This window comes from Sebastes umbrosus, chromosome 5 (assembly GCF_015220745.1).
Source record: "Sebastes umbrosus isolate fSebUmb1 chromosome 5, fSebUmb1.pri, whole genome shotgun sequence".
NCBI classification, from domain to species: Eukaryota; Metazoa; Chordata; class Actinopteri; order Perciformes; family Sebastidae; genus Sebastes; species Sebastes umbrosus.
The window spans coordinates 34,200,488-34,223,269 of record NC_051273.1 but is presented as its reverse complement, the minus strand read 5'-3'; the positions used below and the strand labels follow the sequence as shown (position 1 = coordinate 34,223,269).

The following is a 22,782-nucleotide window of genomic DNA, read 5'->3' as shown; positions in this document are numbered from 1 at the left end:
TGTTGTTTAAGATGTTAGGCTAGTCCAGGGGTCTGCAACATGCGGCTCTTTAGCTCCTCTCCAGTGGCTCCCTGTTGATTTTTAAAAATGGAAATGAAAAACTGTGTTTTGTTTACATTTTCATTTTTATTTATCATTGTTGTAGGTCTAATGTACGACGCTACGACAGAGTATTAGGGCCACATTGAGGCAAAAAAAAAATAATCTGAGACTAGAATAAAGTCATTGGTTTACGAGAAAAAAAGTTGTAGTATTATGAGAATAAAGTCATAATATTATAAAGTAGTAATTTTACGTGTTATTTTCCTTTTTTTCACGTAAAGTTATGACTTTATTTTTTGCAATGTTACGACTTTTTTTCTCGTAAAGTTATGACTTTATTCTTGTAATATTATAGCGTTTGTTCTCCTAAAGTTATGACATTATTCTTGTAATATTACAATGTTTTTTCTTGTAGAGTTATGACTTTATTCTCGTTATGTTACTACTTTATTCCCATAATGTTATGACTTTTTTCTCGTAAAGTTATGACTTTATTCTGGAAAAATCCGATTTTTTTCCCCTCAATGTGGCCCTTATACTCCGTAGTACATTTGCTTTTTGGCCCTCACTGCATTAGACTTATAAACTATATACTTAGACTATAAATTGTGTTACCTTCATCACAACGCTCAAATGTTTTGCAGCTCCAGACAGATTTTTTTTTTTGTTGCCTAAAATGGCTCTTTTGATAGTAAAGGTTGCTGACCCTGGGTTAGATGGTGATGTATTTAACTGACAGCGGGAGGGCAAACAATTCAAAAGCCTGGCCAAGATAGACACCAGCTATCCAGGTGCCCTGTGCTGAGCACACAGCTCTCCTGACGGACGTAAAACGCAGCGTTAAACAGCCATAGTAGTATAGCCATATTTCTTAAAGGTCAAAGGTACATACTTTAGACCTTCTCTGGGTCTAATGTAATGGCAAATTGATGTGTATCTCTGCAACTCTTTCATGCACTTCAGCTGTCTTAATTTTTTATATTTTGTTTTGAAGCACTGGCAGCCTGTGTAGACAGCTGGATTCATTCAAAGCGAAGCAGATTTGTTCAGTGGACGACTGAAAAACGCTGCTGAAACGGATATCTGAAGCGACGCCGGTTTCTGTTATTCCATTTGGACATGATCAGATTGTTTAAAGGAAAAGGTAAAGACTATATGTACACACGTGGACAAAATTGTTGGTACCCTTCCGTTAAAGAAAGAAAAACCCACAATGGTCACTGAAATAACTTGAAACTGACAAAAGTAATAATAAATAAAATTTACTGAAAATTAACTAATGAAAATCAGCTATTGTTTTTGAATTGTGGTCCAACAGAATCATTTTAAAAAACAAACTAATGAAACTGGCCTGGACAAAAATGATGGTACCCCTAGAAAAGATTGAAAATAATTTGACCATAGGGACATATTAAACTAAGGTGTGTCCTGTAAATAGCATCACATATCTTCAAACGTTCAATCAGTCAGTCTGCCTATTTAAAGGGTGAAAAGTAGTCACTGTGCTGTTTGGTATCATGGTGTGTGCCACACTGAACATGGATCACAGAAAGCTAAGGAGAGAGTTGTCTCAGGAGATGAGAAAGAAAATTATTGACAAGCATATTAAAGGTAAAGGCTATAAGACCATCTCCAAGCAGCCTGATGTTCCTGTGACTACAGTTGCACATATTATTCAGAAGTTTAAGGTCCATGGGACTGTAGCCAACCTCCCTGGACGTGGCTGCAAGAGGAAAATTGATGACAAATTGAAGAGACGGATAATACGAATGGTAACCAAAGAGCCCAGAACAACTTCCAAAGAGATTAGAGGTGAACTCCAAGGTCAAGGTACAACAGTGTCAGATCGCACCATCCGTTGCTGTTTGAGCCAAAGTGGACTTAATGGAAGACGACCCAGGAGGACACCACTGTTGAAAGCAAATCATAAAAAAGCGAGACTGGAATTTGCCAAAATGCATATTGACAAGCCACAAAGCTTCTGGGAGAATGTCCTTTGGACAGATGAGACAAAACTGGAGCTTTTTGGCAAGTCACATCAGCTCTATGTTCACAGACGCAAAAATGAAGCACACAAAGAAAAAAACACTGTACCTACAGTGAAACATGGAGGAGGCTAGGTTATGTTCTGGGGCTGCTTTGCTGCATCTGGCACAGGGTGTCTTGAATCTGTGCAGGGTGCAATGAAATCTCAAGACTATCAAGGCATTCTGGAGCGAAATGTGCTGCCCAGTGTCAGAAAGCTTGGTCTCAGTCGCAGGTCATGGATCCTCAAACAGGATAATGACCCAAAACACAGCTAAAAACACCGAAGAATGGCTAAGAACAAAATATTGGACTATTCTGAAGTGGCCTTCTATGAGCCCTGATCTAAATCCTATTGAACATCTGTGGAAGGAGCTGAGACATGCATTCGGAGAAGGCACCCTTCAAACCTGAGACAGCTGGAGCACTTTGCTCACGAGGTGTGGGCCAAAATACCTGTGGACAGGTGCAGAAGTCTCATTGAGAGTTACAGAAATCGCTTGATTGCAGTGATTGCCTCAAAAGGTTGTGAAACAAAATATTAGGTTAAAGGTACCATCATTTTTGTCCAGGCCAGTTTCATTAGTGTTTTTTAAAATGATTCTGTTGAACCACAATTCAAAAACAATGTCTGATTTTCATTAGTTAATTTTCAGTAATTTTTTATTTATTATTACTTTTGTCAGTTTCAAGTTATTTCAGTGACCATTGTGGGTTTTTCTTTCTTTAACAGAAGTGACCAACAATTTTTTCCACGTGTGTACATAGGCTATATCTTAAATGTGACTGAGTGAAAACAAATACAAACCGATAACTTGCTAAAGATTATTCATGATAATAATACATAAATATGAAAAAGTGTCGCTGGCTTGAGCAGTAACTTTATAAACTGACAGATCTGCTGCGATGGACCGGCGACCTGTCCAGGGTGTACCCTGCCTTCGCCCAATGTCGGCTGGGATCGGCTCCAGCCCCCCCCCGCGACCCCTAACGGGATAAGCGGTTGCAGATGGATGGAAGATCTGTTCGTAACAGAAATACAGAATACAGGTTTTTGAGTGCAGATGCTCATCAGACTGTTTATTTAAGGGGAAACATGCAGAGATATTTCATATTCATTAAAAATATTCATGTAATTGAATAGTTTCTTTTATAGTTTATGTAGAATAAGCAAATCATTTTGTTATAGATTGCTACTGATTATTTTACCAAACGGAGCTGATTATGTCGATGATTGTCATTATTATTGATGATAAAATCATTTTTTAAAAAGCTGTAAAAATAATATAAAATGAGAACATTCAAACTGCTACCATAGATACTACTGTAGATTTCAAGATACCTTAAAGGTATAATATGTAAGAGTTGTCGGTTCCTGTTTGCTGCATTCAAAGTTGGCCCCCGAGAGAGAGTGCAGCGATGGCGGAGCAAGCTATAGAGTGACTGAAGAGAGGGAGCGGCGTTAGTGAGAACAAAGCAGCGAGTCAGAGAAATAAAACGTTACTTTCTTATTGTTTCCCAGCGGTTATGTTCTAAAACACAAAAAAAAACACATTTTAGTGTCAGTTCCCCGAATAATTTTCTTTGACCTCCCCAAATTGTGACGCAACTGACTCAGAGTTTATTGTGTAATTTTCACAAGAACTTTATTATAGGAACTTTTTTTACAACATACAGTTAAATTTACAGCCGTCTTCCTCCTCATAGCTTGGGGGGTCCAGCGAGCCTCCATCCCTCCATGTTGCCGATTTTTGTGAAAAAGGCCAACGTACCCAGACCCAGACACGCTGACGTACCAGTCATAGCACTGTGGGCTGGACACACACGCAGACAACAATAAGGCTTCACTTCTCGCATATTGTTACACTTTCTCTGCCATAAAACAGTAATAAACAGTACTTATACAAATATTTCAATTTATTGATCAATTCATTGATTAATGATTGGTATGGGCTTGCCGTGTTACCACAAAGTGACAACTAGAATATGGTCATTACTGCAGGGATGTTTCATCCAGGTCACAAGGATAATCTGTCCTCTGCTGCTGGCCTCGTCCATCGAGATAGGACGGTGTGAATCACATGTGGCAGTAAATCATTGTCATAGTTGACTGTGTTCTCTGCCTGCACCGTCTTCGAGTGCCGATAGAGAGAAGAAACAAGGCTGTATCTGCTGCCAGAGGGGCCTCTATCAAATACCGCCTTAAAAGAGGTGAATGCTTAAGACAATCAGTTATTTGTCTGTTTGTGTTTGTAATGAACTGAAGTCAATGTGATGCTAATGCTAGGTGAGTTTAGAAGGACTGGGTTCATGTTGTGTGGCTGCAGAGCAGAGTGACATGGACACTGTGTGTGTGTGTAAACAACTCAACAAGGACAAGGACGACACCTGTAACCGTGGTAACTAACTGTACACCACAAAGATGGCAACAGCTGTAGCTTCCAAATGCTTAGAAGACATAACAATTTAAAATGCATGACAAAAAGACTCAAATCTGAGACTTACTTCTGGCTCCCAGGAAGATCCCAGAGGCACAGCCCCCGATGAAGTAGTTCAACGGGTCGTCTGGGGCCTCACGAGCCTGAGCGCTGAGACAGGTCGCCATGCCGAAGATGGCTCCCATGGTGGCTGGCACAACACAGACAGACAGACAGACAGACATATCAGCATTACATCATCATTTGTGGAATCCAAAGAATAGTACTTTTCAATTACATTTCAACCAAGAGTGTTTGAGTCTCACGACAGTGATACATTCATCGTTGTTCTTCTAGCTCTGGACTTGATTTTTCTAAAATAAGGATAAATGATAATAGGAATATTTACCCATGGTAACTGTTGTGTTGGTAGCCCTCTGTAGCGCTGCCAATGCAGAATCAGGCTGGAATGCCACTATGTGATAGGCTGAACCAACCAGGCCTGGAAAAAAACACAAAAAAACACACATTAAAAAAAATGTAGGCTGACCATTATAGTCCTCCGACAGCCACAGATACCAGATTGTTTTCGTATGATTTGTCGTCCGACCACGTCTAAATGCCAAAGTGTTTAAATAGGCCACCTGAAAAGCCTGCCGTCATAGATGGGAAAGACGTGGTGATCGTTTAAATGAGGAGAACCTCACACGCTTCTCAGACTCTCCTCAGAGCCCATCATGGTGTAGTACTCACAAAAAGTGACCGAGATAGTTGTGTGAAGAATTAAAAAAAAAACAGAGCTTGAGAGAGATGTTAAAGGACCAGTGTTTTACAATTCGGGAGATCTATTGGCAGAAACGGAATATAATATAATAATTAAAGCTGCAAGCAGCGTTGAACGGGCCCTCGCCCCTTTGCGCACGTCGGGGGTACCCGCTGCCGTGCATTTCCATGAAAGTCGGACACTGCACGCAACAGTTAGAGGGTATTTTCTGCGTGGGGCGCGTGGCACTGTAAATGACCTGTTGAGAACCTGTGAGGCATCCTTAAAAGGCACTTCTATGAGGGTGGGTGGCAGTATACAACCATTTCTTGTTGCCAGTAGGTGGCGCTATCACTATAACTCAATAATGGAACGTATATGTCTTCAGGCCGGGATTCTTATCCAGCTTGTGAAGTTTGGAGCAGATTGGAATATGTAGAGTCAAGTTACAACAGCCTCCTGTGTCATGTCGTATGCCTCGAATGGTTGAGGTTAGGTTAGGTCGTCTGGCAGCAAGTCTCACGAGAGTTTTTGCAGATCTCAGATCAAATTTCGCAATTTACAGGCTCCCTTCTAGTCGCTAGTCTGGAAGCGGAAAATCAGGGCTAAAGTCGAGTAGAGTGAACTCGCTATAACCAAACTGCCAATCACTGGGCATTTTCATAATGTAATAATCACATTTAGTTCCAACTCGAAGGGACTGGAAGATCTTTACTCATTTGTTGTTTTTTGTTGTACATCTGAACACTTTGTTCAAACTCTGTATAAGCTGAACCTGTTTGTCCTCTGAACACCCACACAGGTGTTTTCAGTTATGCTGGCTGATTAGACCTCTGCTCAGGTTGAAGGTGGAATTCATGAGATCACAAATCTCCATCTACCAGGTGCAATGAAAGCTGACAGGAGACTCAGGAAGATGTCAATACATTACAGTGAGCAGAGATGTAATCAGCCAAATAAACTGAAAACACCTGTGTGGGTGTTCATAGCTTTTAACGCAGGGTGCAGAACCCTAGGATCCTCCTCCACTGTCACCTCTCTGTTGTCAGTGTCATACCTACACCCAGACTGAGGTGTAGGCATTTGTGGTGTAGAGACTACAGGTAAAAGAAATGCACTGCACTTTTTTTATTAGCTTCTGGTGCCTATAATTTCAGATTTTGTACTGTCATCACCTATAATCATGACTAAAAGGATATCAGTATGTCATTTGGTACCCCGTTACATTCATGAAGTCAAAACTGCAGCTACTGGTGACAAAGTTAAGAGCGAAAAACAACGTTACTGGGTGAGCGATCTAATCGGCGTGAACGTCAGAGTTTGGGTGTGTCCCATTTTCACGCAAGGGAAAAGATGCTGTAAAGACAAACTTATTGTCTGTGTTATTTATTGGTTTTGATGTGAATTATTCACACTCTACGGTGTTGACTTCATTAAGTCAGAAAGATTAGTGACATGGTTTGATTTGATTAAAACCTGATTCTATTGAGCAGGTTCCTCAGGCACGGCTCAACAATAAGGATTGCTCACATGCAAGTATAATGCCACATTGGGCTCGTAAATCTAACAACTTCCTGTTTCCTTTAGGTGGCGCTATGACTATCACTCATAATTGAACGTATACGTCTTGATGCTGGGACTCTTATAAAACATGTCAAATTTGGGGAAGATTGGACAATGTATAGTCAATTTACAACAACTTCCTGCTTCCTGTAGGGGGCGCTATGACTTTCACTCATAATGGCACGTATATGTCTTCAGGCCGGGACTCTTATCCAGCTTGTGAAATTTGGGGCAGTTCGGACTATGTAATGTCAAGTTACAACAGCTTCCTGTGTCATGGCGAAACATCAAAATTCAACGCGCCGCCACAAGAACGCCGTTTCACGAAAACACAAAGGCTTCGCAATTTAGCATCATGAAGGTGTTGAGATTCTGCTGCCCGATTTTGAGATGGATCGCTTGAATCCTCTAGGAGGAGTATCGCAAAGTTCCATACGAAAAAAGTGACAAAATGGCGTCTTCTCACATGACGTATGACATCACCGTTCGAGCGATCAAAAATTCCTTCGCAATTTAGCATCACAGTAGGGGGAGGGTTATACCAACAAAATTTGACACGGATCCGATAAACTCTCTGGGAGGAGTTCGTAAAAGTATGCATAAAATACATGAAAAACGCACATATTCCAAGATGGCCGACTTCCGGGTGGGCGGAGCTAATGACACCCGATGACGAATATGTTAGCAATAATAAGCAGGATGTACCTACCAAATTTCATGAAGATGGGATTAACTTTGACCAAACTACGGCTTTTGACGCATTAGGGGGCGCTATAGAGCCCAATAAAAATGCTGAACTAAATCGCTGTACGTTCACGTAAAATTCACAGGTGTCCATCTTTTTGACAACTTTCATGAGTTTTCGAGTATACCAAGGGCGTCAAAGGCATGTTCAAAGGCTAAAAGACATAAGGTGGCGCTAGAGAGCCAACATGCCACACTCAAGCAACATTTCACCACTAAATCAAAGTAATTATTAGTTTGGATGTGTGTGTAAAGTTTCATGAGTTTTTGTGCATCCTAAAGTCCTCAAACATGTGTTCGTAAATTTTTTTAAAACGCAGGAAGACCAAGATCGCTGACTTCCTGTTTGCCGAAAAAATCCAGAAAATATTTAATCCGGGTTTGAGGATGTGAGCAATGACATACTTGAATTTCGTGAAGATCGAAGTAACTTTTTCTGGCAACCTGCCTTCACTAGGGGGCGCTATCGAGCCTGCTGGTGACACCCAAGCCCAATCACTACAGAATATTGCAATTTTCGCCACTTCTGACGCATATTCCAATTTTGGTGAGTTTTGGGGATGGCTAAAGTTGTTAAAAAGGCGATCTCGCAGCAGAAAAATAATAATACTTAGAAAAACAATAGGTTTCCTTGCACTTCGTGCCAGGACACCGTTGGGTCCTGGCACTTTCGTGCTCGGGCCCTAATTAAAGCTGCAAGCAGCGATGAACGGGCCCTCGCCCTTATGGGCACGTCTGGGGAACGCGCACGTCGGGGTACCCGCTGTCGTGGCACGTATATGTCTTCAGGCCAGGACTATTATCAAGCTTGAGAAGTTTGGGGCAGCTGGGACCAGGTAAAGGCAAGTAACAAAAGCCTCCTGTGTTAAGGCGAACTTTCGAAATTCACGTATGACATCACCATTCGAGCGATCAAAAAATCCTTCACAATTTAGCATCACTATAGTTTGAGGGTTATACCAACCAAATTTCACGCGAATCCGATGAAGTCTCTAGGAGTAGTTTGTAAAAGTATGCATGAAATACATAAATTACATGAAAAGCACAAAATCCAATATGGCCGACTTCCGGGTGGGGGGAGCTAATGAAACCCAATCAGGAATATGTTTCAAATAATGAGTGGGATATGCATACCAAATTTGGGGAAGATTGGACAATGTATAGTCAATTTAATACAATTTCCTGTTTCCTGTAGGGGGCGCTATGAATTTCACTTTTAATTTCACATATATGTCTTCAGGCCTGGACTATTATCCAGCTTGTGAAATTTGGGGCAGATCGGACTATGTAAAGTCAAGTTAAAACAGCTTCCTGTGTCATTGCGAAACATCAAAATTCGCCATGCCGCCCCAAGAACGCCGTTTCACAAAAACACAAAAGCTTCGCAATTTAGTATCATGAAGGTGTTGAGATTCCGCTGCCCAATTTTGAGATGGATCGCTTGAATCCTCTAGGAGGAGTATCGCAAAGTTCCATACCTAAAAAGTGACAAAATGGCGTCTTCGCACATGACGTATGACATCACCATTCGAGCGATCAAAAATTACTTCGCAATTTAGCATCATAGTAGAGGGAAGGTTATACCACCTAAATTTGACGTGGATCCGATAAACTCTCTAGGAGGAGTTCGTAAAAGTATGCATAAAATACATGAAAAACGCACATATTCCAATATGGCCGACTTCCCGGTGGGCGGAGCTAATGAAACCCGATGAGGAATATGTTTGAAATAATGAGTGGGATATGCATACCAAATTTCATGAATATAGGATCAACTTTGACCAAACTATAGCCTTCCACGCGTTAGGGGGCGCTAGAGTTCCGGCTAAACGCACTGAACCTAATGGCTGTACATTTACATAAAGTTCACAGGTGTCCATCATTTTGCCAAGTTTCATGAGTTTTCAAGTACCTCAGGGTATGTTTAAAATCAAAAAGACATAAGGGGGCGCTAGAGAGCCAACATGCCACGCCCAAGCAAAATTTCACCACTTAATCAAAGTAATTACTAGTTTGGATGTGCGTGTAAAGTTTCATGAGTTTTTGTGCATCCCAAAGTCTTCAAACATGTGTTCGTAAATTTTTAAAAAACGCAGGAAGTCCAACATGGCTGACTTCCTGTTGGCTGAAAAAATCTCGAAAATATTTAATCCAGGTATGAGGATGTGAGCAATGACATACTTGAATTTCGTGAAGATCGAAGAAACTTTCTCTGAAAAACTGTGTACGTTAGGGGGCGCTATGGAGCCCCCTGAAGACACCCGAGCCGGGTCACTCCAGAACATTGGAGTTCGCGCCAGGTCTGACGCATACTCCACTTTTGGTGAGTTTTTGGGGATGGCTAAGGTCCCAGAAAGGCAATCTCCGTGCGGAAAAAGAATAATACTTAGAAAAACAATAGGTTTCCTTGCACTTTCGTGCTCGGGCCCTAAATATAGCTGTTGTGCAGGACAAGTCCATCGTCATTAATTCTTTAAGGCGTTAGCATGTTCCTTCTGCCTCGATCTGAGGCCTGTACTACGAAGCAGGATTTGGCGTTAGAGAGGTAACTTCAGGGTTTTCCGTCCTACGAAGGTGGTTCACTTCTTACCGGGGTAGATCGCCATGGTAACTGATGCTGAACAGCTAACCTGCTCCGGAGCAGGTTATGTTCCAGATAAGAGATCAACTCGTATAAAAGCACCGTCTACTGACCAATCAGAGCTCAGTGCGCAGATCGTATGATAATATTACAAATATATGAAAAAGCTCCGGTCATAATCCAGGCTAAAAACAACAGTTTAAACTGACAGATGCAGGAAGGACAGCTGGCTGTATGCTGTGGATGTTTACCGCTTTGAATTGTTTTTAGGGCCCGAGCACGAAAGTGCCAGGACCCCAACGGTGTCCTGGCACGAAAGTGCAAGGAAACCTATTGTTTTTCTAAGGATTATTATTTTTCCGCGCGGAGATTGCCTTTTTGGGACCTTAGCCATCCCCAAAAACTCACCAAAAGTGTAATATTAGTCAGAACTGGTGGGAAATTCAATGTTCTGGAGTGATTGGGCTCGGGTGTCACCAGGGGGCGAGATAGTGCCCCCTAATGTAGGCAGTTTTTCAGAGAAAGTTTCTTCGATCTTCACGAAATTCATGTATGTCATAACTCACATCCTCATACCTGGATTAAATATTTTTGAGATTTTTTCGGCCAACAGGAAGTCAGCCATGTTGGACTTCCTGCGTTTTTTTTAAATTTACGGACACATGTTTGAGGACTTTAGGATGCACAAAAAATTATGAAACTTTACACACACATCCAAACTAGTATTTACTTTATTTTAGTAGTGAAATTTTGCTTGGGCGTGGCATGTTGGCTCTCTAGCGCCCCCTTATGTCTTTTATCCTTTGAACATGCCTTTGACGCCCTTGGGATACTCGAAAACTCATGAAAGTTGTCAAAAAGATGAACACCTGTGAACTTTACGTGAACGTACAGTTTTTGGGTTCAGCGTGTTTAGTGGGCTCTATAGCGCCCCCTAATGCGTGGAAGGCCGTAGTTTGGTCAAAGTTTATCCTATATTCATAAAATTTGGTAGGTACATCCTGCTCATTATTGCTAACATATTCGTCATCGGGTTTCATTAGCTCCGCCCACCCGGAAGTCGGCCATATTGGAATATGTGCGTGAAAACAGGAAGTTGTTGTAAATTGACTATACATAGTCCAATCTGCTCCAAACTTCACAAGCTGGATAATAGTCCAGGCCTGAAGACATATATGTGGTATTATGAGTGAACGTCATAGTGCCCCCTACAGGAAACAGGAAGTTGTTGTAAATTGACTATACATTGTCCAATCTTCCCCAAATTTGACATGTTTTAAAAGAGTCTTGGCCTGAAGACATGTACGTGCCTGGACCCCCATGGCCCGCCCCTAACGCCGACACTGCTGACCAGACGAAGGTCTCCCATGAATCAATGCTGATTCTAGTGTTGGCTTTTCCTGCCTCAGCCTCCCGCCCGCGGCCGGAGGGAACAGGGTATCTCAGAGTTTTGGTCGGAGACGATAACCTTTCTCTCTGTGGAGCCCCGTCACTTCACAAGACACGGAAAACCTCTGTTGGTCTGGAGGAGCTGCAGCAGTTATTTCTGCACAAACGTCCACTGTACATTCACTAAATATTGTCAGAGCTAAACTAACTCTTCTGCAGTGTGTAATGTGTGCGCGCATGCATGTGAGAGTGGAGCGAAAGAGTGAGAACAAGCGCGGTGTGTGAGTGAGGGCAGGCAAAGCAGGCAGAGGAGCAAAGGAGCAGAGACTCCGGTCCTGGAGACCAAAGCTATGGTCTCTGACCGCAGCCAACACTGTTTAACAGACGGGCTTCACTATATAGAACTTTGTGGTTTTGGTGCTTCCGTGTAGTTTCTGTTGGAGTCTTGTCTGAACAGCGTAGCCACACGTGAGCGCGCATGAGACACCGACCCGCAATGATTTACACGTGTAAGAAGTTACAAACAGTCCCTTTAACTTTTATTAATGATACTATTAAAGTCAGAGAGAGACGGAGAGTCTGTCTGTCAGCAACAAACACGTTTTACATTATTTATCGTCATTTCCATTCAGTCTCCCCGGAAGCCACGGTGTAATTCGAATATTGTAATTTACCATGCATATAATGTTTTTTGTGTAAAATATATTGAACATTGAATGACATCAGATCTAAGATGTTATTATACCCCCATAAGTAGTTGGGGATATATAGCGTTCCACGTGCCCTTCCGTCCGTCCGCCCGTTCACCTGTCACATTTTCGTGTACGGAGGAAAACTATTTAATTTAGGAACTTCAAATTTGGTATGATGGTTGACAGTGTGGTCTAGTTGTGCCTTTTGGGGGTTAGAAGTCCACGGTGCCCAAACCTTTTTTGAGTTTTTCCAAAATGGCAAAACCTTTGGTGTTACTTTAGTAGGGATCAAGCAGTGAGCGGGGGTATCTGAGCCATGCTCACTTTTGCCTTGTTCCTTCATTTGGCGCAGAGATTTCAAAAGTGGCAGATAACATTTCTGAGTGGCAGACAAAAAAAAAGGTACTTGTTTGCCACAGTGGCAGGCAATGAAAAAAGTTCATTTCAGAACCTGCTCATAGGTCATGGCTGCTGGAGTCGGACTACTTGATGTCTTTTGCACAAATAATTGCACAGTTCACTGTACACAGAAGTACACAGAAGCTATAATCTAAAATATTAACGTGACGCTTAAGAGGAAACAACGTCTCATTTCTCTTAAAACATGTGACTTCCTGTAAATTTAGTGAAGGCTGCTTCAAACTGCAAACCGTAGCTTTTAGTCACCGCCCTGCTGCTGCTGCCACCTGATCTCATCTACAGTTTGATTGTAATCTGAGTTCACATCAGTGAAAAATGTGTCTGAACTGGTCTGACAGCTTGGATCAACTTGACTGAGGTTTATTTTTAACTGTTAAGACTCAAGAGTACGACAGAGTATTAGGGCCACAATGAGGAAACAAATAAATCTTAGATTTTTAGAATAAAGTCATACGTTTACGAGAAAAAAGTCGTAATATTACGAGAAAAAAGTCATAAGTTTAGGTTAAAAAGTCATAATATGAGAAAAAAAAGTTGTAATATTATGAGATTAAAGTTAAAAGATTAGAGATATTTAGGTAGCTGGTTTTGCCACACCTGATGTGTTTAGTTTATGCTTCACATAGACAAGATCTTGCATGCAAACTAACCATCTTTTCTAACCCACTGCATTATCTGACACACATTAAGATCAAATACATAAACTTGAATTAGTTTTAAATATAAACATACACATTCTCAACCCCCACATCACACCCCCCTTTGTCCTTTCTGAGCACATTTACTCCAAAAAAACAAAGAGGCAAGGAAATAACGTCTAACTTGTGCGTGCAGTGTCCGATGGTCACTGAAATGTACGGGTGTGTCGACCGGCGTCTCGCCAGTACCCCTGACGTGCGGGAAGGTGCGAGGGCCCGTTCATCGCTGCTTGCAGCTTTAATTATATTTATTTTTTTACTTGCTCTCAAGTCCGTTTCACACCGCCGGAGACGGGGCTGGAAGAAGGCTGAAATACTCACGCATGCCACAATATTATCAAAGGCCATAATGAAGTGTAAATAACTCATCCATTACACTACTAAAAGCTATTTATAATATCACTGCCCCATCTAGACGACTATATCTGACTTTTGAGTATTCCGTTAAATTAATAAGTCTGTTAATTTACACATTCACACATCTGTAATTTGTTTCTTTTGCCAGCTGTTCTTCCTGCATTTGGCAGCTTCAACTGTGTTACTTTTAGTCTGGATTATGTGTTTAACATCTTTGTATTTGTCTAATTTTAAAGTTTGCAGATACCCTGGGTATGTTGAACTCACTTCGTAGTTCCGGCCTCGGGTCTCGAACTCACCACCTCAGACACCAAGGGGAAGTCACCATCTTGGTGAGTTTACTGCCTGGGGGAAACTACCACTTCACACTAGATCAGTCACCAGGGTTGTATGGAAAGGCAGATTTCACACTAATTTGTGTGACAGTGACATCTGGTGGTTTGTGAAAGAGACAGCAGCCCTTCAGGACTGAGGCCAAAGCACTGAAACACCTCTCTGTTTTTGAATGGCTTTAGTCTCATATGTGTGCAAGAAAAGTTCAACATGGCTGCATGTCATTATTAAATGTGTACTACTTTTGAAGAGCTGCATTAAATGTAGATGTTATTGTGCAACATGTTACAGTATAATTAATAGATGCATTGGCAAAAAAGCCTAGTGACAAGAAAGGTGAGATTTAGGCTTCATCAGAAGTGTTTTCAAAGTATTTTAGGCATTACAAGAGAAACTGGTTCGGTCTGGAACCTCCCATCAGTCACCCTGATATCGGGGCTGCAGGAGCTTCAATGCTTCCTTTATTATCTCCTTCAGCATAAGATACACTGGAGCATCCGAGCAATACGTAACTCAATTTCCCTCCCCGGGGATCAATAAAGTATTTCTGATTGTGATATTTATTTCCTTGCCAAAGGGAGAGGGAAGTTCATCCAGAAGTGGCTGCTGTGTTTCTACCCTCCACCTTAAAGGAGGAGCTTCATAGAGCTGAGAGAGAGAGACTATAGACAGAGTTCATTCCACCACGGAGTGGGAGGGTGGAGGGACCGGATTGACACCACAGTTGTCTTTTCCTGAGTCCTTCTGAACTCTTCACACCTTTCCTTGACCTCATGACCTTTTCCATCGAGGTCAAGGAGAAGTGGTTAGGAAAAGACGTTAGGACGTCATGTTTTGACTTTTCGACCGCAGCCCTGTTCACATAGTTAACTAACGTCCTCAGAAGACAAACTGTCCAACAAACTTAACTATATCGTCCATTAATGGTTGCTGGCAGCAACACACGTAACGCTACAGAAACACACACACTGACTGTAAAACTCCTCCGTGGTCATATTCACACACAGAAGGAAACACTGAAGTGTTTGTTGTCTCCTGAACGCAGCTCGCTTCATAGGCTAACCTGCTAGCGTTAGCATTAGCATTAGCTACAACCTGTCTCAACGCGGCCCAGCGGCTCTCTGCTCGTCTCCAGCCAGCTGACTGTTCACTGTCTGATCACTGCTCATATTCACCCAGAGCTGTGGCCAGTTTGGTGGTGATCCATGTCTTCTCCACGCAGTCTGTCCCCTCCGGTATGTCCCAGTACCCCATCTCTGCTCAGGACAAGGACGCGAGCTCAGGAACGGAACTCTCGCGAGATACGTCTTCTTCTTCTTTGGTGTTTATTGGCGGTGTGCAAACCAGCTTACAGAAGCATTACCGCCACCTGCTGGACTACTGGAGTGTGGAGCAGTAGATTGGCAGGAAAAAAATAAATAAAAATAAAAATAAAATGAAATGAAATAAAAAAAATAATAATAATAATTATTATTATTATATTTATTATTATATTATAATACTAACTTACTAAAATCAAATAATACTAATAATTAAATTCTCTCCATTATTCCTGATACCCTTAAGTAATTAACTCGCGAGAAACTCAATTCCTTGCATGATATTGGCATCTGGCACCCTGGTCTATGGTGCATTACTGCTACCTACCGGGATGGAGTGTAACGCTGTCGACTGGCCATATATAGATAGATGACTGTATGGAACAAGGAGACTCTATTGTAGCCTTATATTCATTATTTATCTTCCTTAAATCAATAAGTGCTCTCCACACATTATGTGCAGTAACATAACACGTTAACTGATTAGTGTTTGAGCACATAGTCTACTGTTGCTGATCGTTTGTGAGGTGTGTAATCGTATGTTCTACCCTTAAACAGATAATGATAACCCACTTTTGCTGCCAACATACATTTAGTATTTTGTAAAGATATGATTTCACCACAGTAGTACTGTATATGGACACAACAGGAGGGTACAGGCTGTCTGTATTCAGTCTGATACCACGATTCACCGAGGCAACAGGAACGGTACGGGCTAGAAGGGAACCAGCAAACTGGGTAAACTCTCGCGAGATTGTTATGGTTAGGCCAGGGTTCAGCAACCTTTACTATCAAAAGAGGCCAAAGAGCAAATGTACAACGGAGTATTAGGGCCACATTGAGGGAAATATAATACCAGATATAATAATACCAGAATAAAGTCATAACTTCACGAGAAAAAAAAGTCGTAATATTACCAGAATAAAGACGTAAAATTAATACTTTATAATTTTATGACTTTATTCTAAAAATCTCAGGTTCATTTTTTTTCCTCAATGTGGCCATAATACTCCGTTGTACCATCGTACCATAGACCTACAAGATGATAAATAAAAATGAAAATGTAAACAAAAAAGTTATTCATTTCCATTTTTATAAATCCACAGGGAGCCACTGGAGAGGAGCTAAAGAGCCACATGTGGCTCCAGAGTCCACAGGTTGCTGACCCCTGGGTTAGGCACTGACCCCGAATAGTTAATGTTAGGATTGGTCGTCGGGCAGCGAGTCTCACACTAGTTTTTGCAGATCTCAGAACAGATTTCGCAATTTGTGGATTCCCTTCTAGACACGAGTGGTAAATAAGAAGCAGAGCCTCCATTTTAATCAGAATTCCAATGTACTTAGGTGCAAATGGCAAATAAAACTCTTGAATCCAGGTGATGTAGATATTAATGTATGTATATGCCGACTGTGCACAATATCTTAAAAAAAAAAAAGTCAGAACAGGGAAAAGTGTCAATAATATAATAAAGTTTTATTCAGTGTTGTCCATTAATTCATCGTTTACCAGACTGTCCTGAGTAACAAACTAATATGAGACACAAAGTCAACTTTTGACTGAATGAATGAGGAAATAAAGCAGCGTGTCTGGTGTGTTTTATTAAAATTTACCACAGATACACGGCTTTAAACCAATTTATTAACTCAACATTGTTACGAATTCCAGCTTTAGCAAGTTGTTCACACTTCAAGGACAGTAAGAGAGTCCTAGCACTCAGCAGCACGTGGTGTTCAGTCAGTCATCCTGCCATTCAAAGGTCCTTGGTCTGGGCTTCTGTGTCCCACAATTTAGTCTTTTGGAGGGATCACTTGTTTGGCATGAAAACCATCTGATTAAAACATACTGTATGTGGACATATGGAAGCTTGAGGTGAGAGTGTTATCTGTACAAAGACTGACCCAGTCATGCTTTACATTCACATATAAAGACGTCATTTCTTCCTCCAGAACTGGCTGTATTTGTCAACTTTGAAGTCATCTTCATAGTGGACTGTCGTCGGTTTTTTCGTCTTCTTCACTTCTCTCTTTTTCTGTCGAGCTCGACGCTCCTCTTCGGTCAGAGTGGACAGATTGACGGGCATCTTTGAAAACACAAAGAAACAAAACACGAAATATGAATTCATGGACTCATATGCTATAGGACCAGGGCACCGTCTTGATGTTGGTGCTGTGGGTCTGTTAGTTGTCAGTATTAACAGGGTGGGATTAGGGATGTGATAGAGCAGGATGTTGTTTTTAATGAAAAGATTTATAGACTATATCATGAATTTCAGTTTCTTTATCATGGGGAGTACTACTAGAAAAAGTGAAAACAGCTTTATGATGTCCTCTGTGGCTCTGGCTGAGCTTTGTCCAGTCTGAGAACGAAACCCTGATGAGGTCATAGTGAGGTCGTCAGGGTTATCTCAGCTCTGGCTTGAAGAATACATTATGTACACTAGAACTCAACCCAGTGGAGGAGCTAAAAGTCATGATATCTCGGCCATTGTTTTTTTTGTTTTTTTGTCTCTCTGGAAGTCCCCAAATTTAAAGACGTCAAGATCAAAAAGTGTTTAATCACACGCCACTCTTCAAGTGGCACGTGGCACTGTTGGTTTGTGGTATGCCGATGTCGTTTTTCTGGCTTATGCTGCTTAAAAGATGCAACATTTAACCATTAGAGAGAGAGTGAATGAAGAGAGGGAGCGACATTAGTGAGAACTAAGCAGTGGATCAGAGCTGGAGAGACCGGAGTCAACTTCATGTATCCCGCAACTCCGGCTCCGCCCCTTAAGGTGGGCTGTTAAGGTGGACCAGCTCCTCTGGGCCGCTCAGCTTTTTAATTAATTATGAATATTTCCTTTAACCGTTTTAACCGATAGCGTTAATCGGTTAAAATGCTTAACGTCGGTTAACGGTTAATTATTAACATCCCTAGGAAGCACGATTCTAAAGTCACTAGAATCCCCCTTTAAAGGGTGTCTTTACATTACAAGAGTCATTTCTATTAAACTAGCACATTCATCTCATCACTGTATCACCTTGTGTATTTCTGATGCCGATCTATTCTTCTACTGCTAAAGCTGTCTGGTCAGTCATGTGAAGACTGTAAACCCTGTGTTGTTGTGATGATAGTGTATTACTAACCCTGTGTTGTTGTGATGATGTTGTACTACCAACCCTGTGTTGTTGTGATGATGTTGTACTACTAACCCTGTGTTGTTGTGATGATGTTGTACTACTAACCATGTGTTGTAGTGATGATGGTGTACTACTAACCCTGTGTTGTAGTGATGATGGTGTACTACTAACCATGTGTTGTAGTGATGATGGTGTACTACTAACCCTGTGTTGTTGTGATGATGGTGTACTACTAACCCTGTGTTGTTGTGATGATGGTGTACTACTAACCATGTGTTGTAGTGATGATGGTGTACTACTAACCCTGTGTTGTTGTGATGATGGTGTACTACTAACCATGTGTTGTAGTGATGATAGTGTACTACTAACCATGTGTTGTAGTGATGATGGTGTACTACTAACCCTGTGTTGTTGTGATGATGGTGTACTACTAACCCTGAGGACTGTTGTGATGATGGTGTACTACTAACCATGTGTTGTAGTGATGATAGTGTACTACTAACCCTGTGTTGTAGTGATGATAGTGTACTACCAACCCTGTGTTGTTGTGATGAAGGTGTACTACTAACCCTAAGGACTGTTGTGATGATGGTGTACTACTAACCATGTGTTGTAGTGATGATAGTGTACTACTAACCCTGTGTTGTTGTGATGATGTTGTACTACCAACCCTGTGTTGTTGTGATGATGTTGTACTACCAACCCTGTGTTGTAGTGATGATGGTGTACTACTAACCATGTGTTGTAGTGATGAAGGTGTACTACTAACCCTGTGTTGTTGTGATGATGTTGTACTACCAACCCTGTGTTGTTGTGATGATGTTGTACTACCAACCATGAGGACTGTAGTGATGATGGTGTACTACTCACCATGAGGACTCGTCTGGGTTCTCTGTATCTGATGTTGACGGTGGATCCATCAGGTCGGACCAGCATCACCGGGTAAAGTCTCTCATACTTCTGACGGCCGCAGCGGACCACTGACGTCCTGTTGGAGTTCAGCTGGGGGGTGTCAGTGTGGAGCGATGCAGCAGGGCCGAGCCGCGGTACCGCTGCACTGCGGCTGAACAGCGGGCAGACAACCCTAAATACACACACACAACATATACCGGTACTGTAGCTGTCTTGTGTATCACTGGTAGAACCAGCGGTCTGTCTCCTTCATTGACCGCACTGAACTCATTTATTGTGTTATTTGACAATAAGACGTTTGACAGAATGTGACGTTAAAAACTAACACGAGAACAAACATTAACCTGCTTGTCTTACCGTGCTAAGAGACTGTGAGGTGTCCACAGCTTCAGCAGAGACATGTTGATGGAGACGAGCTGACTCTAACAGGAAGTAGTTCACTAGAAGGTCAAACTGCTTCTTCTTCTTCTTCTGTGGTGTTTATTGGCGGCTGGTAAACCAGCTGAGAGGTTCATCACCGCCTCCTGCTGACTGGAGGTGGAACAGTAGCGTTCTTCTTCTTCATTGGATTTGACAGACTAGACGCTGCTATGGTGTATTATTACTGCCCTCTATTGTTTATTAGATGATCCTCTTAATAGTGACTTAAAGCTGAAGGAGGCGAGATTGGAACAAATATCATTTTAAAAAGTTATTTTTATAAAACGGTCGCTATATCGTGACAGTAGTACATGAAACAGGTAACCTGAAAAAGATCATGTTCCTCTGTGTCCTCCTCTGGTGCTCCTAACGGCATCTGCAAGATTTCACAGACCAGAGGAAAACAAGCAGTATAGCTGATCTGAAGTCTGCTGTCAAATTGAAATTCAAATAAGCTTTATTGGCATGAACATTCAGGTTACATTATTGCCAAAGCTAAATTACATATTAATGAATAATTACATTTCACAAAAAATAATCACAAAATAATCACAATCACAATAGACCAAATACATTTTAAATATACATTCTTTTAAGATGTAGTCAATCAGAAACATGTTCGGAGCTTGTAGTACCTCTTATTGTATGGCAACAGTCAACATATTTTGCAGCTAATATTGCATATTGATTTTTCTCCGCATATAAGTATGGTATTTTCTGAGGATCAGGGATATGGATGAACTCAGGATATATGTAAGCGTCCTGAGTTCTTTAATATCGCTATATAAGTTGAATTTATTATTTTTATTATTATTATTATTATTATATGTTATTTATTTTTTCAAAGAAAACATCTCTCACATCCTCATATTTTTCACAGCACAGTAAGAAGTGAGATTTCTGTCCATCTGCCCTCTATGAGAGCCGGCTGTCAATCACTCGCGAACTCCGACCAAACGGTCAAACTAGGCAGCGCTGATCAAATATGAATCAATATTATGTTACGTTAATGCCTATTTCTCTCCTCAGATGTTTTCAGAATCATCTTGTAGTGCACGGTTTAGCTGTAAAATGAGAAAGTTTGTGATCCAGCAGCCATGTTGAGTTCAGGTTGAGATGGGTTGAAGGAACGCAAAGTACTGGTCACATGACCGGAGCACAGCCAATAGGAACGCTCTCTCTCTCTGAAATGACCTGCGATTGGACGAAGTCTTCCGTCACGGGCTAGATCTTTTAAAGCCTGAAAACAGAGCCATGAGGAGGTGCAGAAGTCTAGCTGTCTCTCAGAACACTTGAATTACAATATGCTGAAAGGTTATTATGGAATTTTGGCCCAATGATACCAAAAATATACTGCCTACTGCAGCTTTAAATTCTTTTGTATCGTCAGTACTGTACAGATATTCCATCAGTTTCTTAATTTTAGTCCAGTTATCCAGGTTGGGTAAAAACAGTTCCTCCAGTCGCTCCCAGGTCTCTGAACAGTTTTCTCCTTTGATGTGATTGGTTCTTGCATTGGATGAGGATGTGTCTCCCTGTCTCTGGGTCTCCACACTCACACTGGCCATCTGGATGTTTCCCAATCAGAGCCAACCCACTCCCAAGCCCACAATCAGCCTCAACCTGGTTATTACTGCATCTTTTCTATTGCAGGCAAAATGGCTTTTTGATTTTTTCTTTGCTGTATTGTGGAGTAAGACCTCCCCTTTTCTTTTTCCCATGTACTCTGCCACATTTCTCTGACTGTCTTGTTTATGATTGGTGTATATTCTGATGATCCGTATTGTAGGGCTATTTCTGTTTTGTCCAAAAGAGCAGCATTCTTTGCCAAGTAACCTGCTTCCTCATTTCCTTCTACACCTATGTGTGCCGGACCGGTACCCAAAGAAAACCCACCTCACACTATACTCTGTCAGTATATCGGGTATGGATTTGGATCCGCTTTCTTTTATTGAAGTTGACGCTGCTGCTGAGTCATTCTATATGACTGAATTACCTGCTTTATTGTCCTCTACCCACCAAAGTGCACATAATATTGCCATCATCTCTGCAGTGAATACTGACATCTGATCTGATATTCTATGCCCCTTTTTAGAACAGCAGATTGGCAGGAAAATAAATAAACTAAATAAATACATAAAACTAAACAAAAACTAAATCCTCTCTATTATTCCTGTTGAACTCGTGTACTTTCATTGATGTCTTTCCCAGCAGATTCCCCAATGTAGCCTCAGATGTTTTCCATCAATTAGAAAGTTAAACTTCTTATTTTTTGGTGTTTTATGGCAGGTTGTAACCATTCAGCTGCATACCACCACCACCTACTGTTCACCTACCTTCATTTTGATCTCAACTACACACCTGTAAAGTTTCCTGACTGCATCTTTCACAATTGCGATGCTATCGCAGTGACGAAATCTGTTGACAGACATATAAACACCTGGCAAAGTCCTCCAAAACCTCCTCTGTGGTAGTTGCTGCTACAGTAGGGGTCTCAAGGGACACATTTTGCCGGGATGACTCACACACAGACTCATAAGGTGAAAACAGTACCAGCATCACTGTCGCGGCTGGTAATAAAGCTGAATATGACAAACCGTTTTAACATTTAATAGCTAAGCTTGACTGAATTAACATTAAAGATATCCACAATTGTATTTTGACTCGTCGTTATTACTTTGTGAGTTAGTCAGAATTCAAGATATCTAGATCTTCATTCTGACTAGTCACAACGACAGTTAGAGATATCTGTAATTCAGTTCTGACTATCCTAAATAACAGTTACAGATATCTCAAACCTCATTATGACTAGTCAGAGTTGTTGTCATGACGTTGCTCATCAAGGCTTCCCATTGGATATCGGCCCAACAAATCATCTGAACCAAGTCCCCAGGAAGAGTGGCGGTCGTTGATCCCAACTTTCCTAGTGGCCAAACAGCGGTACTACAACTTCCGTGTCCGTCACGTGATGCCGTTGGGCCCAAAAA

At 41.5% G+C, this 22,782-nt stretch overlaps 2 protein-coding genes across 2 annotated transcripts; both read right to left on the bottom strand.

Moving 5' to 3' along the window:
* Positions 1-3,665: 3,665 nt before the first annotated feature.
* Positions 3,666-15,354, bottom strand: ndufa11 (NADH:ubiquinone oxidoreductase subunit A11). Its single transcript, XM_037771017.1, has 4 exons — positions 15,200-15,354; positions 4,894-4,986; positions 4,573-4,695; positions 3,666-3,881 (listed from the first exon to the last, which is right to left on the bottom strand). The coding sequence occupies exons 1-4, from the start codon at positions 15,276-15,278 to the stop codon at positions 3,769-3,771; spliced, it is 408 nt and encodes a 135-aa protein (XP_037626945.1). The 5' UTR covers positions 15,279-15,354; the 3' UTR covers positions 3,666-3,768.
* A 1,442-nt stretch (positions 15,355-16,796) lies between these two features.
* On the bottom strand, positions 16,797-19,902 carry mrpl55 (mitochondrial ribosomal protein L55). The gene is made up of 3 exons (XM_037771108.1): positions 19,733-19,902; positions 19,334-19,547; positions 16,797-17,424 (listed from the first exon to the last, which is right to left on the bottom strand). The coding sequence occupies exons 1-3, from the start codon at positions 19,774-19,776 to the stop codon at positions 17,275-17,277; spliced, it is 408 nt and encodes a 135-aa protein (XP_037627036.1). The 5' UTR covers positions 19,777-19,902; the 3' UTR covers positions 16,797-17,274.
* Between the last annotated feature and the right edge of the window lie 2,880 nt (positions 19,903-22,782).